At 44.8% G+C, this 17448-nt stretch overlaps 2 protein-coding genes across 11 annotated transcripts; one reads left to right on the plus strand and one right to left on the minus strand.

The window, feature by feature from the left end:
* Positions 1 to 3592: 3592 nt before the first annotated feature.
* Positions 3593 to 8970, plus strand: LOC120672386. 10 transcript variants are annotated; one of them, XM_039952756.1, is made up of 7 exons: positions 3593 to 4939; positions 5050 to 5934; positions 6050 to 7222; positions 7555 to 7641; positions 7743 to 7839; positions 7961 to 8072; positions 8465 to 8970. In XM_039952756.1, the coding sequence occupies exons 1-3, from the start codon at positions 3884 to 3886 to the stop codon at positions 6086 to 6088; spliced, it is 1980 nt and encodes a 659-aa protein (XP_039808690.1). In that variant the 5' UTR covers positions 3593 to 3883; the 3' UTR covers positions 6089 to 7222; positions 7555 to 7641; positions 7743 to 7839; positions 7961 to 8072; positions 8465 to 8970. The 10 variants fall into 10 exon arrangements, with proteins under 10 accessions (XP_039808690.1, XP_039808689.1, XP_039808688.1 ...); XM_039952755.1 differs by having other exon boundaries at positions 6050 to 6863; positions 7056 to 7222; positions 7743 to 8072; XM_039952754.1 differs by having other exon boundaries at positions 6050 to 7641.
* A 2311-nt stretch (positions 8971 to 11281) lies between these two features.
* Positions 11282 to 17424, minus strand: LOC120674321 (plant cysteine oxidase 5-like). Its single transcript, XM_039955493.1, has 5 exons — positions 17237 to 17424; positions 16441 to 16491; positions 13570 to 13694; positions 13284 to 13434; positions 11282 to 11842 (listed from the first exon to the last, which is right to left on the minus strand). Exons 1-5 carry the CDS (start codon positions 17334 to 17336, stop codon positions 11517 to 11519), a joined length of 753 nt encoding a protein of 250 aa, XP_039811427.1. The 5' UTR covers positions 17337 to 17424; the 3' UTR covers positions 11282 to 11516.
* Positions 17425 to 17448: the final 24 nt, after the last annotated feature.

Consider the following 17448-nt stretch of genomic DNA (forward strand, 5'->3'; position numbering starts at 1 on the left):
AACTTACAGTTCAGAGAGGGCACACATAAACATCAATACAGGAATCATCCCAAGAGGAATTTAATTTAATAATACAACATGAATACATATACCTAAACATCAAGCTAACTATTAGGAATATAAGAGAACATGCATGGAAAGGCAAAATCACAATACCTTTTCGAGGCCTCCCATACTTCAAATTTTGCCCTGGTTTGGTCACAGCGAACTCCTTTTGCTTGAATCAACTGATGAAATAAATGAATTAGATTAATACAATATGACTAACAAATTGCTTGAACATGAAAAAGGTATTTCAGATAATTCCATAGTTCTCAAAAGTACAAAAGTAAATCAATGCACCGGAACCAATCAAATTTATATGGTTCTCAAAGGTACAAAAGTAAATATATGCAATAGAATCAGTCAAATCAGGAAGCAGAGGTTACTGCATCTAAAATCAAGTCAACCACTACAATTACAATGACCTAACATTGAAATGACAGTGTAATGAACACTGTAAATAAGACTTAGGAACACTGTCAGTAACTTAAAAAATATTTTAGTACCGAAGGAAATTGAATTAGTTAGTGACAGAATGCACATTAAAATGAAATAAACTGAAAAACATGGATGCTTTGAATCAGGTACATATAGTAGCTAAAGAAGATTCAGCAAAGCAACGCACTGATATTAGTGCTATGGTCACATATTAATATAGATTAGATTAGCAACAAACAGGAATACCCGATAGGTACATCAAAAGCGGTCTGGGAATTCACCAAATGGAGAGCTGGCCCACATGTCATAGATACAACCAAATAGAACGGCGGCGATAGAGCCTGACGAAATAGTAACGAGAGGCGCGGGTGCCGACGCGAGCAGCAGCAGCACCACCACGCCCCCCGGCACCGCTCCCTCCCAAGCGCCACCTCGTCCTCGGCCTCGGTGGCTGGACGCGCGGCCTCCGACGTGGGCCGCCATGCGCGCTCCAGCGGAGAGAGAGAGAGCAGAGAACACATAACACACGCATGCAGCTTAGACGCCAATGAAATCGATTGAGAGAGGGCGAGATGCAGGCTAGCTATTCAGAGGACAACAGCTAGAGCTGGCCGTGGCCGAGCACAATGGAATCCCAATCCCCAAACGCAGCAACAGTTGGGGAGGAACCCACGCCCACGCCATGCCTGCAGAGAGAGAGAAGGGTCCAATCCAAGGGGAGGGGCCGGATCAGATGCATGCGCCGGCCGCCTGCTGGGATCTCTCCTATCCCGCAGCAACGCCTCAGCAGATCAAATCAACAACAAAAACCACAAACAAGGGAGCAAATCGAAAAGAAATCAGGGAGGAGACGACAACAACCTGGAAATCGTCTCACCTTGCTGAGCTAGGAAGGGAGCGGAGCTCACAAGGGAGAAGAAAACGAAATGGAACTGAAAAGAAGAATGGGGATAGAGCAGCTAGAAATATCAGGCGGCAGACGAAAGGATAAAAAAAATAAGGCTGACAACATGGGCCCGCAGATCACTGAGATAAATGGCACCAAAACAAACAAAGGGCGCAGATTGGATTAAAATGAGATCGGACCGCACAGCAAATCGAGTGAGCAAAGTCTTTAAATCACCTGAGTGACAGATAGCTTTTCCTTTTTTGATAGCTGAGTGCTTTTTCGCGAGACGAATCTAATGAGCCTAATTAATTCATAATTTGCTACAGTGATGCTACAGTAACCATTCGCTAATCATAGATTAAGATACATCATTAGATTTGTCTCGCAGTTTAGCTATAGGGTTCTGCAGTTAGTTTTATAATTAATTTTTATTTAATACATCTAAATACTAAAAAGTCTCTGGGACTTTTTTTTAAATCCCTGTTCCAAAACACCCCCTTAGTACCGTCCCCCTTGGCTTCAGGCCTTTGCTGAATGCCGGCACAGCACATGAGCCATGTGGGGCTAATGTTAGGAGTAGCTTAAAGCGTCAAACCGCTAAGCGCTAAGTTACTTGGTTCGGAATCAGGCGCGGGTGGCTTCCTTTTTCTTGACTTCTCATCAGTTTCCAGGCCAAGCATGAACGCATGCATGGTCAACGCCTACCGAAGGCAGCACCACGCCATCACCTCGGCCGTGTTTGGTTACGGTAGAAAATTTTTCGAGAAGAGAATCTGGTATGCATGGAGTACTAAATGAAGTCTATTTGCAAAACTTTTTCAGGGACGGGTGTAACTTTTCGCGATGAATCTAGTGACGATAATTAATTAATGATTTTGCTACAGTGATGCTACAGTACCAACCTCTAATCGCGCGGTCAAAGGCCTCATTAGATTCGTCTCGCGATTTACACGGGGGTTGTGGAGGTGGTTTTGTAATTAAGCTTCATTTGATACTCTAAATTAGTGGTCAAAATTGCTACAGTATTCATGTAATTTAACCAAACACGGCCGAGTTGCCATCCCTGCCTAGCGCTGGAATTGTTGGCCATGCAAGCGATCCCGCGACGCCTCTCGCTGGAGTAGCATTTGTCAAAGAGAATGCTACTACTAGTGCTGGTCTAGTACTAGCAGTTTAATCTAGGCAAGTTAACCTCTCCTTGAGGCAGGCAGGCACAACCACAAACAGACAAACTCATTTTTTCCAATCCTGATGAGGTTAACGGATCAATATGCTGTTTGAATTCGGTCCCCAGCTGCAGCAATGGTCGCCGCAGAGTTCTTGGTGGCCATCGGCCGTCGCCCTCGCGGTGGCTGTCGGAGAGAGCGACCTGACTGGACAATGGACATGATCTGCATGGGTGACGACGCGTAGGCGACGAGCCGACGACGCGCCCGCTGCAACGAAGAGCGACAGCGACGCACCTGCCCAGCTAGTTTCGCCGCTGCTGGTTCCGCAGTAATGGTGTGAGACCAGGATGAGGACGCCAATCCCCAGCGGGCGGCCGATAATCGAATCCCACATGACGCTGGTGATCGGCAACGAGGAGGAACGATGCCATGGGTTCTCGGCCGTCCAGCTGGCAGCGGCGCAGCGGAGGCGCATGTCCTTGTCGCGCGTTCCCCGTGCCGTACGGTGGTCGGTGGAGCAGGGGTTCTCTCACTTGTTTTTTGTTCTGCTTGTTCCTCTGCAGAAGCAGATCAGCTGCTCGCTCGTTAGGAATCCAAAGAGAGCAGTTGCTCCTAATGCAAAATGGATGGTAGAAAATCAGTGCTCCGTGATGCACCCTACTGTGGAAATGATGATACCTTCTGTGTCCCCGGCGACCGAATTTCGGTTGACGGAGACGGCGGCCGGCACCTGCCTAACTCGGCCCTGACGCGACCAGCCCGGTCACGTCCTCGTCCGTGTGAACCCTGAAGCACGGCGGCGCTAGTGCTAGTGGTAGTAGCAAGTCAGAGAAGGGATCCACCGCCGTGCCGTGCATGTGCGGAGCGGCCATAGAATACTAGGCCGCGGGGCAAGGGCAACCACCTTTTTAGGCGGATCCGGATCGACCCGGGGAAAGCCTAGCGCACTTCCGAGTCGCGCTCGACGGTCTGCCCCCGCGACGCGCCAGCCCGAGTCGCCATCCCGGCGCCGCACGCGCAGCATTAGCCGCCCGGGCGCCGCCCCACCCCCACCCCCCTCACCGTGTCAGTGCCACCCCGCACTACGGCACTAGTGAAGTGGAGCCGCGCAGGCGGCTGGCTGGGCCTCGCCCGCGGCCGGGCCGGGGGGCGCTCCTGTTAATACCAACCACCGGCCGCGGCAAGGCAAAGGCGGCGCGCGGCCAGCGCATCGCAACGGCGCAACGCAAGCAGATCCCTCTCGCTTCCAACGCTCGCGAGCTGCGGAGCTTCCCCGCCCGTTCCCGGCGGCCGAAGCGAGGCGGTTCCTTTTCCTGATCTCCGGGCCCGCTCCAGCGCTCGGGCGATGAGGGCGGACCGCGCGATGGGGGAGCGGGGTGGCGAGCAGCGCCGGATCGACCTGGGCGCGCCGCTCCGCTCGGCGCGACGGGGGGACGCGCCGCCGAGGTGCAAGCCCGACCTCAAGTCCGGGCCCGTGCGGCACCCGGGCGCCGTGCCCTTCGTCTGGGAGCAGCGCCCGGGGCAGCCCAAGAGCGTCCGCACCCGCCGCGCGGCGCCGCCGACGCCGCCGCGGGAGGCGGGAGGCGGCGGCGGCAGCCCGTACCACGACGCCCTGGCGGACCTCGATCTCCAGGCGCTTCACGGCGCCGCCGACCGCGGCTCCCGGGCTGCCCCAGCGTCGCGCGAGGTGGTGGCGATCGAGGCGACGAAGGAGGCGAGGAAGCAGGAGGCGGTCTCGGTGGCTGCGGTGCTGCGGAAGCCGCACGGCGACGGCGAGGAGGAAGAGGAGAGGTTCTCCGACGCGCTCGACACGCTCTCCCGCACGGAGTCCTTCGCCATGAACTGCAGCGTCAGCGGCCTCAGCGGCGCGCCGGGCGCCGGGCCAGAAGCGCGGGACCTCATGATGGACCGCTTCCTCCCGGCCGCGCAGGCCGTGGCCGTCGGCTCCCCTCAGTACACCTTCCGGAAGGCCGGTGGCACGAGCAACTCTTGCCGCGACCACGCCCACGCGCGTGCGGCCGCGGCGAAGGCAAGCGCGGGCAGTGGCGACGATCGGATGAGGAGAGCGCCAGTCCAGCTGCCGTACCAGCACCTGCCGCCCAATTACTTGTCCTGCGCCTATCCCAAACGCGAGGAGCATGAAGAGGAGGATGAAGAGGATGACGATGACTATGACGTGCATAGTACCCGGGGGTTTTCAGCCAAGGGATGTGGGTTGCTCCCTGGATTGTGTGTGAAAACCTCCTTGTTGCTCCTGAATCCGATGCCGGCGATGAAGCGCGGCAAGGCCCTAGGACGAGGGCGAGGCAGGCAGTTTCCATCCAAAGGCAGGGCCCAAATGGCACAGAGTCCGCTTGCCCGGAGCTTGCAGAACAAGCATCTTGGATGCGATTCCAACGGGGTACTAATACCAGTGCACATCGCATGCTGTTGAATTCAGCTTTATAGTTATGTCTCTTGTTCTTGGTGTTAGGAACGATTTGTTCTAACCTTCTGAATTTTATTTTGTAGCAGCAATCCTGGGAGGACGTGTATAAGTATAAGTTGGAGCAGAAGTATCTTGGTCAAGGAGAGGATGGTAGGAGCAAGGTGACAAGTGAGTCAAATCATCTGACTTTCTGGAGCGATTCACAGACTGGGGATGGATCTTCACCATATCACCGTCCCATAGCTGGTGGCATGTCGTCATGTCGGAACTATGCCATGATGTCACCATCAAGTAAAGCAAATGGGTCATCTAGAATAGGAGATAGGGATGATAAGGCAAGTAGGAGCAATGGTTCTAGTTCGCTTGGTAGAGACCACGACCGAACCTCGTTGGTTGGATCAGATCATAGTAGTTTTAAGGGATCGAGCTCTATGAGCTCAGGACCAGATTTAGCAGGGCGTGAAGATTCAATGGATCACCATGGAGATACTGATTCAGAAACATGCCACTTGGGTGTGCTTGTGGATACAAGGGCAGCTCCGAACGCAAACATGTGTGATTCTCAGCCTGGTGAGCAACAGATAGTTGGAAAGAAGTCTATCATGAAAGATCAAGTCAATGATCCGTTGACTGAAAAGATCTCTGAAGTTAGAGAACCCACATTCCCACCGGATGATGGAAAAGATTTGTCGCGTGATGCTAATCAGGAGGTTCCATCACATCTAGAAGACAATAATGTTGCTAGGAAGGAAATCATACCATTGCAATCTCTGCTCCCTTTACCTGTCCCGAAATCACCTTCAGAATCATGGCTTTCTCGCACTTTGCCATCCGTGACGAATAAGCCACCTCCACCTTCTTTTCTTGGAATTCAAGTACACTCGAAGAAACAAGCTTCCTGGGCCACAGTGCATCCAAAGGAGAATGATCATAAACCTTCCAGACCACGGCAAATAGGATTTGCAGATGTAAGGCTTAATTTTCTTCTATTCTGCATGTCTTGTGTTATTTCATTATGTTTTGCTTATGTGTCCACACGTCATGATGCCATTGTTCATATGTTTGTCTGCATTTCTTGTTTAGGTGGTAGAAAAGCCAATTTCAATGGATTCCGAGATATGATGTATTCACGTAAGACCAGGTATTTATCCATTTATGACATTGATGCCTTGAGGGCTATCAGGGTCATATACCTCACCAGCACTCAACGGCTCCCAAGATGCGCCTCCTCTTTTTGCTGATCACTTGAAGCAGCTGCTGGCTACCATGTTGTTGGCAATTGGAATTCGCATGCCATGTCTGGCAGACTGTGCTCTGTATGTTTCTCTGCAAGTCTGGTGGTGGTTTCGGTTTGATGTAAATCTTATATTTATACAGGATGACTTCTGCTTGCTTCTTTACTGTCCATAGTGAAATCATGTAATAGTACTCAAACCAAAGAAAAGGTCGAGTTGTTTGCAAAATGTAATTGCATCAGATGCTCCATTGAATAAATAAAATGTCAAAACAGGTCAGCCTTCCAATCCTGAAACATTTTTCCATGCATAACTGTATCTCCTGACATCCTGTGTTCCCAGCAGTCTTGCCATTCTCCTTCTGGATATGTCAGTAGTTGTGCTTGATACAAACATAGAACTGCATCTACTATTGCCTTATCATGTGCGGTAAGGGTTGTCTGGCAGTAAGTTTGTTCATCCTATTTCATATCTAGTTGTTGCATTTGCTAGTTGCTATACATTGTTATCATTGGTTGGCGTTGAGATGGAAGGTACTAATACAGCAGCAACAAGCCTTTCCATGTTATCCCTTCTTGGCGTGTGTATTGCCGCCTCCTGTTTGGTTTGGTTCCGTAAGACGTGGAAGTGTCATCAACACAGTTACCAAGACCATAAACTAGGTAATGTCAGCTTTTCATGACATTTTTCATCCTCTCTCTTCATAAAAAATTTACCATGTCAGCAAATTTAATGCTCATGATACTGTTATGACATTTCCACTGAGACTGTGGCCTGATGCCGTAAGGTAGATAGCTCTCTCTCTCTCTCATCTCTATTTCTAAACCAAAATTCCGTCACTGCAATGGAAACAGTGTCGGGCCTCGTCACGCGATGAGCAAAACCACCTTGGTGGATTGATGATCTGGATTTCCAATTGTGAAAGTTTTAGAGGTTCTCCAGAAGGTGTTGTCATGCGATGAGCAAAACCACCTTGGTGGATTGATGCTTGCACGACCTCGACATATGAACCCCAGAGCGAGTAAGTGCGTACAGTACATTCTTATTTAAAAGAAAGAGGTAAACTGATGTCAGACACCAGTTGGTGGCACTAGAATTTATCTGTATATAGTGTGCATCTGTTTACCAAAGTGGCGAAGTGCCACCCAAATCAGTCGTATTCGGTCTTGACTTCGTGCACTGAGATGATATTTTTCTTGCCTTTTGCAATGGGAACATTCGTATCTCTTGCACACTCTTCCTAGGATGTGCAAGTATCATAAAAATGGTGTTCTACTGCTTTGTTAATAGATGTTTTGTTTTGTTGGATATTTATTCTACCATGCTCGATACTGATTTTATTTTTTTAAGCAGAAAAGGGGTCTTTCACTTAAACAATGTTTATCTAAGGCTAAGCAATTGGATACGCTCTCTTCAGAACTGCAATCTCAATTGACAAGTGTAAGCTTCTAGAGACTAGAGAGTTCTCAAAAAAATGGCACTTCAAAGTATTGAATTTAATTCTGACTTTCTGAGTTATGAACATTATTGCATCTCTGCAGTTGGAAACACGACATGGTTATCCTGATGTGGATGGCCGTCTTAGCCTGGAAGGTCTTAGTGGGAGCAACAGATGTGTTCTGTTTTGGTTGTTATATGGTACTCACTGGCTAGCAGGCTATCAAATAGGAAATACTATAAATTAAATTTGTTTACCTACTTCTATCTGCCACAAAATACTTACAGTACTCAGATACCATGCCTTTTCATATGCTCTCAGTTTTTCTTCCTCTCAAAATGGATAAAGGTGGACCTCGGACTGCACTTTTTAGGCTATGCAAGATTTTGCAGTGGCCAATGCCGAAATTTGAATTTGTGGAACAAAGGTTTAGGTATGTATAATAAAATTCCAACATATTACTTTCTACTAAAAGAACATGAAACTTTCATTCACAGGAACCTTGATAGTGCTTATTCATTTGGTCTTTGCAGAAATTTTATGCTTTTCGTTTTTCTTCATTGTGTTTTCTTTTTAAGCATCACAATTACATGACTACCTGCACTCCTGCAGAAAAATTGCAAGCTGCTAATACTATATCAGATTGTATGGTTGGTTGCCTGGTTTAGTGCTTATACATGATAGAGGTGTTTGTATTCATGATGCCATACAAATCATCTGAGCAGCAGCTATTTTATGCTGCGCATACTTCTGATCAATGAATTAAGCAGTATTGAGGGTATTTTGAAAATATTTATTTTATTCTATTTATTTTTTCTGGAACAGGACTCCTATTATTCTGGATGGGGTTACAACTACAAACTTCAATAGCTTTGTTTCAACCATCACCTTGCACATACCTGATGTGACAGTCATTACACTTCAAGGTGATCAACGAACTGACAAAAAGAGTTCTCAGGATTCAGCATCGTTAGTAATGCTCGAGAAACTCCCAAGAACTCAAGTTCTGCATATGCAAGATGGAGCAGCAAAGCGGCATGGATCACATCAGTTAAGTTAATGGATACACTGATTAACATGGGCACGTGTCCCTCCCAGAGTGACTATAGGATGTGTAGGCTGACTATAGGATGTGTTAGTCTGTTAGTGCAATGGTATATTACCTTTTATAGCCTCAGCTGCTGTAACTGTAATACCTGACCACTTGAGTTTTCTTGAGTAGTCTCTACTCCAAAATAATAGTACTGTAAGCAGGCTCCATTAGTACCGTTTCTGCCTTCTCAAAGTTCATGACCCACTGTTTCACTTGATGGATAAAGCAAACGATTTTTTTAAAATTAATATTGGTGCAATTTACTCATGTTATTATTATGCAGTCCTAAACCTCTTAGCTTCAACAGCTATTACTACAATTTATTTGGAAAAAGAAAGACACTGCCATCTTAGGCATCTTTATTTCTAGTCCCTTGTGGTAGTCTGTTTGTGAAACTGTTACCATCTTGCTATCTCCAAGCTAGAGTTATCCGATTATTTGGATCCTGAGGAGTTAGGACCTTAATTGACAGAATATCATTAGAGAAATTTTACAATGCTTGGAGAGGTGTTGGAAGGCATTTCATGTGTCTATGATTTGTGGGCCCATATGAGGGAAGGTGTTGAGAGGCGTCAATGAGAAGGCGTTGGTTGTGTCTATGGTTGGTAGGCCCATAGGTCCCGTAACGCCTTTCAATGCCTCCAAAGTTAAAGAGATTTAAAAATTCATGATAATTATTTTTCTGTAGTTATTTTTTTAATCAAAGGTAAAAGGGTACATTCACAATTACCAAAAATAATGCTTTGAAGAGGATAGTTAGGGCGTATGATCATTCTCATTAGGGTTCGTTCCTCACCGGCGATTTGGCCATACGCGCCTCCGCCCCACATCCACCGATCCCCCCGCGGCGACCTCCTGTGCCGCCTCCACCTCAGCACCGTGCTCCCCATCTTGGCCGGCGAGGACCAGAAGCTCGTCATCACCCACGGCGCTGGCTCATCAACCGACAAGATCCGGATCAACTACATACGTCGTGGCGATCAACTCGTGCGCCGCCGTCCACAACATCTACGTTCCGTTCCCCCGCCTCCACCTCGCCAACCTCGGCACCCGACCTATCTGGCCCCGCCCCTCGCCAGTCGCCGCCTGACCTGCCTCCGTTGGCGAACCCAGCTCGAGCTGCAGCGGTCGTCCCCGAAGGCTGGAAGTTTCATGTGCCTTTTTATTTGTGGTTTCTAAGATATTTTCTTATGCTCTGCAAATATCATATGAATCGTGTGGTTTCCAAACTGCTACTGTTCCTGATTCCTAGGACTGAACTCTTGCTGCATACTCCATCCATCCCACAAATAGTGTTCGTTTAGCATTTGAATTTTATCCTACAAAGAGTATTCGTAGTATTCATTTAGATTGTAATGAATTTCATCTAATTTAAGCAATACCAAGTACCAAGAAACTATTATACGGAGAAACGTACGGAGCCAATCAAATACTTAAGTAGGTGATATTTTTCTGGTTCCAATACATCTGCATTTATTAATGATCTTAGGAACAAATAAACAACGTGATTTTAAATTACAACTGCTACAATTAATTAGAGGTAACAAGATCATTTCCCACTAATAGTTATGTGTCTGACAAACACTTTTGTATGTTTCTGAAATTTTCTAAACAAACACTCCTTGTGGAACTGAGGGAGTATTGTTTTGCGGATCTTGCATGCAAACTCCACAATCTTTTTTAACCAAAGTTTTGGTAATCTGCACATAACTATAAGTCTGTAACAAACAAGATTGCTGTTACACAAAATGTCTCAAAGGCAGGGATCAGGGAATTTGAAACAGGAGCGATTTCTAAGAGGTTCTATTAATTATTAATGGGAACGAATCAAGCACCAATGCACAATAACTTAACATCACAGCATAAATTACAGGTGACACAAACAAACATCAATCGCTAACGGGCAATGCCATGACTTGGAGGGTGCTTAATGGGCAACATTTTCAATGAAAGTGCTGTCAATGGACGAAAACGGAACTTAAAAATGGGGGATAAGGGACAGAACTCATGTGACGTTTTTTTCCCCGGATTGTATAGACAAGATCCCACCGGGGGACAAAATGGGGCCCCTACACCATTAAGTGAAAAAGCATGTTCCATTGATCTCGTAGTACAGCATGACAACTGATATGCTAGACTAAGGGCTTGTTTAGATTACTTTGCATTTTGCATTTTTACATTTTTAGAAGAGAATTTTCAACATTTGAAGTATTAAATGTAGACTAATCATAAAACTAATTACAGATCTCGTCTGTAAACTACAAGACGAATTTAATGAGACTAACTAATCCATCATCATAACATATTTACTGTAGCAATACTGTAGCAATTTAGTGCCTAATTACGTCCTAATTAGGCTCATTAGATTCGTCTCGCGATTTACAGTCCATTTGTGTAATGCGATTTATTTTTCGACTACATTTAGTACACCATACAAACGATTTACAAAATTTTTGCATTTTGTCTTTATGTATCTAAACAGGGCCTAAGCTCAAAAGTATGTACGCCAAGGTCTTGATCTGGTAACAGCTCCATAGCTAGGTCAGAGATACTCCAGCAGTGCGGCACATAATTAAAGTTCTAGTCAAACCATAAACATCCATTCTTGTTCTGTAAAGTTGCTGTTAAATTATCACAGATCACTTTGACATGTACAAAGTAAACCATGGACTGCACAGTGACCATTTGGTGTTTGCCATACTAGAACTCACATGCATGAGATACTAGAAGCCTGAATCCTCTTTCAGGTGATTGTAGTTCGCTTGATTCCATGCTCCAACCCAATTATCTCCTTATTACAGAGCCTTTATACAGACCTCTCGCAACCACAAAGCCTTCTGGGGGTTGATGGTCCTCCAACTCCTCCAACCAGACTACTTGTGAACTCAAGTTGCGAGGGCTCCATGTACTAGGTTGTTGATTCACTAGAGACTTTCGGAAGTAAGAACAATGCCGTCTGTCCTCAGCAGAGTATGGTGGAGAAAGGACGTCGAAGAGAGCACAAGGTGTGATGGCTCTGAAAGTGTGGATGTTACCACCTCTATTAGGGTAAAGAATGGTCGTCTCTGGTGCAGTCATTTCACAATCCCTGACAAGCTTTGCTGGTCTTGCTGCAAATTTCAATGGGCAAGGCTTGCATCAAGGAACATGTAGGTCCAAAATTACTGAAAAGAATGATGGCATGGTTAGTCAAATCAAAATAACCATATCTCTAGCTCCAGCGGAAAATAATAATTTTCTGTGCAACAGAAAGAAAAAACATGTCTAGAGGTTAGCAATTTCCCAGCAGCCTCTAAGGTTCCCACATGGGAGTGTACCTCTACTTGTTTAGCTCCCGAACACGAGGGGGGGAAACACTTGTACTAACCAGTATAACAAATGGACAAACTCAAAATTGCCGGTAACAGACTAAAATAGGGGTAAAGGAAAAATAAGGTGGTACAGTAGAAATGAACAGCCGCCGACATAGTTTTCGGTGGGTGATACTGGTTTTTTAGCAAATGAAATACATTCTTAGTGATGCCGGTTCAAATGGAAAAGTTGAAGAAAAACGAAAGTAATGCTTATGCATTGTAAACACGAAAGACCTGAACTATGGAGAAACTCATTTTGGCTAGACATCCTATAGTGCAACATATGAGACAGCCTAGGCCTACTAAGGGCATGCTTGATTCACTGTCAAGGGGAGTCTTTCTCGTACAGGGACATGCAACAACCTGATGTTTGGTTGACTGGATCGATTTGCACAAGATGAGTACAACAGCAGTTTGGTTGGCTAGATTAGCATAATTACAAAGACAATTTTACTAATGTTATAATTATTTTGTTCGAATAGGTTGTATAGTACTTATTTTTAACATATTAAGCTTTAATCTACCTCGAAATATACTAATATGCCTCAAAATATGCTAATAATTTCCTAATACCATCATTAACTTGCTAACATATTGCATCCCGTGAGCCTGGCTCTAGAGAAACGTTTTTCATTCTCGTTCCCTGGGAGCTAGGCTAGCTGGCTGCTTCAGCATGCTGAGAGACGAGCTCGTGCCTTCACCCAGTCAACCAAACACCATGCTGCAGCATCCCCTGGAGCCTGGCCAAAGCATCTCCAGGAAACCAAACGTACCCTAATATTTAGGTGGCCAGAGATGTGGGTCTGTACGATCTGTATCCTCTTCGCTAAAATTTGGGTGCCTATTTCTTTTGCAACACCACCACCAAGTTTCTCCTAGTTTGGTGCTGACCACATTGCTGTTCTTGGCAGCTATAAATTTAAGCACTGCAATTTTAATTTTGTAACATCGTTCCACTTGACATTTGTTTGAAACATCCTTGGATTGCTGTTTTATTCAATCAATGAACACAAGGTGTGCAAGAAACAAAAGATTGTGAGTTTTAGGGACAAATGTATCACCTTTAAACTGCAATGTATGCCTTTTCATTATCTTATCAAAACTAGTAACTTTGTGCTTCCATTAAGCATATTCTCATTGACAAAAAAAAGACAATGGCACGCAGAACAAAGGAACTAATTCAAAAGACAGAACACACCTTGTAATTGATCACTTGGATGATCAGGTACATTAATCCAATCATAAGATTCAGCATGCAGTCTTCCATAAAGAAGCTTGCTAAGTACAGTCATTCCAGGATGATTATGAAGTGGAATAACTGAAGAAGGTGGCATACAAAATATACCCATCTGCAAAATCAAAAGTACATTTAGCAAATACTGAATGCAGTGAGCACCGCAGAGGGACCAATTTATCTATTCTCCTGAAAGCCGCACATAGTTAACATAAGATAAATGAAATAATGAATGGACAAGAGATCTTACAGAGAAACTTTCACATTCATGAATGTGCAAATATTTGATTGGCACGGTGAACTGGTTAGCCCCATTACGTCCCCGTCTCCCATTGGATGGACGTGTAGAGCTGTTCCAGTTGCGTGCAATTTGGGCTTGTTTGGATGGAACCCTGAGAAGTTGCCTGGGGTATTTACCTGCCTGGGAGCTGCCTGTACTCAATTGCAACATTGCCTGGCCAGGCAAAAACTGGAATCCAGGCGTCGTTTGGTTGATGGCCTGAAATTCAGCATGGGTTGGTAGATAAGCCAGGCATTGTTTGGCTGTGCATTTTGCCTGAGTTACACCCAACATTAAGTAATTGCTGATACATGACGCATTTCACATGGAAGAAATAAACCAGCAACTCATGTTCAAGTCATACGTAATGAACTCATATGAGCTCTATTCATAGTTTTCAAGCTATATACTAACAAATATTACAACTGAAGATTAGATAGTAGTCCAACAATATACAAAAGCACATCAAGGCTGTCCGTCTGTCATCTCTCTGACTATCCACTTCGCTAGTACCTAATTAGCATATAGTCATACTGTACATACTGATTCCAAAAGAGTGCATTAGAAACAGACCCATCAGCCATAATCAAAAGATCATGCAACTACAATAAGCCATATTCAGTTACCACCAAGGTCGCCACCAGATAAATGGTTGAACACCCAACGCTCAAGATATTCTTGACCCATATTGATAAGGAAGCTGCGCTGAACTTGAAATTCTGGCTTGCAAAGGTGCATTCCTACTGCAAGCCTGTCATCTGGTGTTAATGCGATATTCTTGAGCATATCCCATAGAGGACCATTAGGGTCTGGAAGAGGTGCAACCTGCACTGGTTTTCCAAGGTTCTCTTGGATACCACGCAAAGTATTTGTTATCTCCACGTTCGCATCATCATCAGCACAGGCAGCAGACGGTTTTGTGTTGAACTTATTGGCCCTACCAACCCGTGCAGCAGCAGGTACTGTATGCTTGCCAAACCTTTTAAAATTTCTCTTGTTAGGCTTGATGGACTTGACACTAGATGATGAAACTTGAGTGCTAACTGATGCACCAAGGGCAGCCACCTCTTGACAGTCATCACTATCAGACTGCAGTTTGTCTGAGTCTTGCCCATGTGGATCATCTGTGTCATCATAATTAGCCATGTCATTTAGCATGTCAAGTCTCTCAGAATCATCTTGGTCTGGATCAGCTGCAGTGGAAGCATCTTGCATAAAAGAACCATCAGCTGTGCAGCCACTAAATAATTCTTGCAACTTGTCAAAGAACTGAATTGGTTTAGAGAGAATCCCACGGTCATTTGCCTGCATAAAAACAACGAGAATTATTTAAGATAATGTATGTACGATGCATGGCTATTTAGGCAAGAGATACTTACCGAGAGTTCAGTCAAAGTAGAATTAGAGAGAGTCAACATCTTTGTGTCATAATCAAAGCCACCGCCCAGGGCTACTGGTTATCTTTGAATGGGTCTCTACAGACCTAAGTTTTATCATATCTTTGGCAAGGGAACATAAAGCCATCAAGACCTCACTGAAATACCGGCTTACGGTCTCGCCGGATCTCTTGAAATAGAAAGCAACCACACAATTTCTCAAATTGTGGCCAACTGTATGCAGAAACATAGCCAATTGTTCTTCAACCGAGACGTGTATAGTATCCCTTAGTAGACCAGAATCACGCAAATGGGAGGCAAGCTTCCAGAACACATCTTTCCTCATCCGAAGTTGATGAATGCAGTTTCTATCTGTTCCATTATATAGTTCATCTAGCCTTGCTTGCCTCACCAAATCTCTAGTCACCAAGGGCCCATATTTTATTGGCAATCTTCTAGAGCGAAGACGCCGACGTCGCCGCCATTTGACAACGGCAAGGACAACAGATAGGGCAATTAACATGCGACCTCTTTGCTGGACAACATATTCAGAAACGTGGTCTTTATCCATCTAAGCATCACATGAGAAAAGTAAGAAACAAGCAAGTTTGTAGTTCAGATTAGATGTACTTGCATATCGTCATTTTGTAAAGCAACCTGTACAGAGTTACTACTTTAATAGAAATACATTTTACCACTCACTTTCTAATCTTCCACATAATGCTGCACCATTGGATGTCAGTACGCACGTGCTAAAAATCTAGTCCCCAACACTATAAGAAAATCAATATGCTTATCAAGGAGGAATGTACTGGGAGAAAAGAACAAGGATCTATGTACACAGCTAAAAAATAGAGTCTCACGTGCTACACAAAAATCAATCTGATTAGCATAGGGAAAATGCATCCGTATACATCAATCTAGAAAAAACTGCAGCCATCATTTGGACATAAACAAGAACGATAGACCAAGCATATGAAGAAAATAGGAGTTGATTTTTCTCACCTTTCTAAACCAGATCTCAGATCAATACTTCTTGAAGTCAATGAAGAGGGAAAATAATAGAGCAAATCACCGGATCTACAACCTAGAAGATCACCCTGCAGGGTCCTTCATCTCCATGGAGTCCAATCTTTGATTTCCCCACAGGGATTTTGAAGAAACACCGAGAGAGAAAGAGAGAGAGAGGGAGGGAGGGGATTCTGAAGAAACACCACGAGAGAGGGAGGGGAGAGGAAAGGGGAAAAGTCAGGAGAGAGGATAAGCCATCGGTGTTTACGACAGTCATTAATACCAGGCAAGTCAGCTGGCCTCCCAGGCGTTCGATTTCCCACGCCTGGCACCCGGCAACCGCGCCAGGCAACCGCGCCAGGCAAGTACATCCCAGGGTTCCAACCAAACAACATCCAGGCAACCTACAGGCAAGGTCCAGTCCAGGCAACTTTAGCCAGGGCTGCATCCAAACAGACCCTTTGTGCTTCATTATCTAGGCCAACATCTAAAGGCCTTATCTCATCTGTGAAAAGGAACGTGAGTGATACTTCATGTGTGCCGATGGTTTTATATCATAAGAACCAATCTGAGCTCTATGTCGAACTGAAATAAAGTCTATAACAGCAATTTTATATCAGACATGCAGGCAAAACAAAAAATTCCTGAACTATAAGGGTAAATTAACCTAGCAAAAGGAACGTGAGTGATACTTCATGTGTGCCGATGGTTTTATGTCATAAGAACCAATCTGAGCTCTATGTCGAACTGAAATAAAGTCTATAACAGCAATTTTATATTAGACATGCAGACAAAACAAAAAATTCCTGAACTATAAGGGTAAATTAACCCAGCAAAAGGGTAACACACACGCACACGCACGCGCACACGCACAAGCACACACACCTGTTTGTAGCTAAAGTTCAATAGTTGAATTCAGTTGCTTTATCATTTATTTTTAGCGGGTTGGAGTATCGCCAAGATATTCATGGAGTAATAATCAAGCTGACCCACCGAAAAAACAAACTAGATCAAGTGAATATTGCCAGCAACTGGAAGCTATTGATATAAAACAGGAGAAGTGGAAAATATCACTGTTTACAGAAACAACACTGTTTAGAAAGAAACATACAAAGGACGAGATCAAGAATTACACCATCCAAAAACTAGACAGTTTACCACCAAAAAGTGACATCACAGCTAATATAGACTTCCAAAATTAGAGTTAATAGAAATGACTAGTATCTGATTTCGAGTTAAATTTGACTCACCTAACAGTGCACGGACTCTCTCAAGTGCCTCTTCAGATATAGGCCCATTTGGAGAAAATGATACTTTACACGCATTGGAGAGATTCTTTATTTTTGGCATCTTGCACTTCAATGTATCCTTGAAAACAGGTACAAATTGTCAAACTTCTTCACCTCTTCTTTAAGACTCCTTTAATCCATAACCGTGATCATAAAAAGGATTACAAGCAGTA

This window comes from Panicum virgatum, chromosome 5N (genome assembly GCF_016808335.1).
Source record: "Panicum virgatum strain AP13 chromosome 5N, P.virgatum_v5, whole genome shotgun sequence".
Taxonomy (NCBI): domain Eukaryota; kingdom Viridiplantae; phylum Streptophyta; class Magnoliopsida; order Poales; family Poaceae; genus Panicum; species Panicum virgatum.

Coding starts and splice junctions, on each gene's coding strand:
- LOC120674321 (XM_039955493.1), bottom strand. CDS start 17,336: ATGCCAAAAATAAAGAATCTCTCCAATGCGTGTAAAGTATCATTTTCT. Junction 16,492..17,236: donor GAGAGTCCGTGCACTGTTAG/GTGAGTCAAATT, acceptor TCCTTTTCACAG/ATGAGATAAGGCCTTTAGAT. Junction 13,695..16,440: donor TAATGAAGCACAAAGGGTCT/GTTTGGATGCAG, acceptor CATCCAAACAAG/CCCAAATTGCACGCAACTGG.
- LOC120672386 (XM_039952751.1), top strand. CDS start 3,884: ATGAGGGCGGACCGCGCGATGGGGGAGCGGGGTGGCGAGCAGCGCCGG. Junction 4,940..5,049: donor TTGGATGCGATTCCAACGGG/GTACTAATACCA, acceptor TTTATTTTGTAG/CAGCAATCCTGGGAGGACGT. Junction 5,935..6,049: donor GGCAAATAGGATTTGCAGAT/GTAAGGCTTAAT, acceptor TTTCTTGTTTAG/GTGGTAGAAAAGCCAATTTC.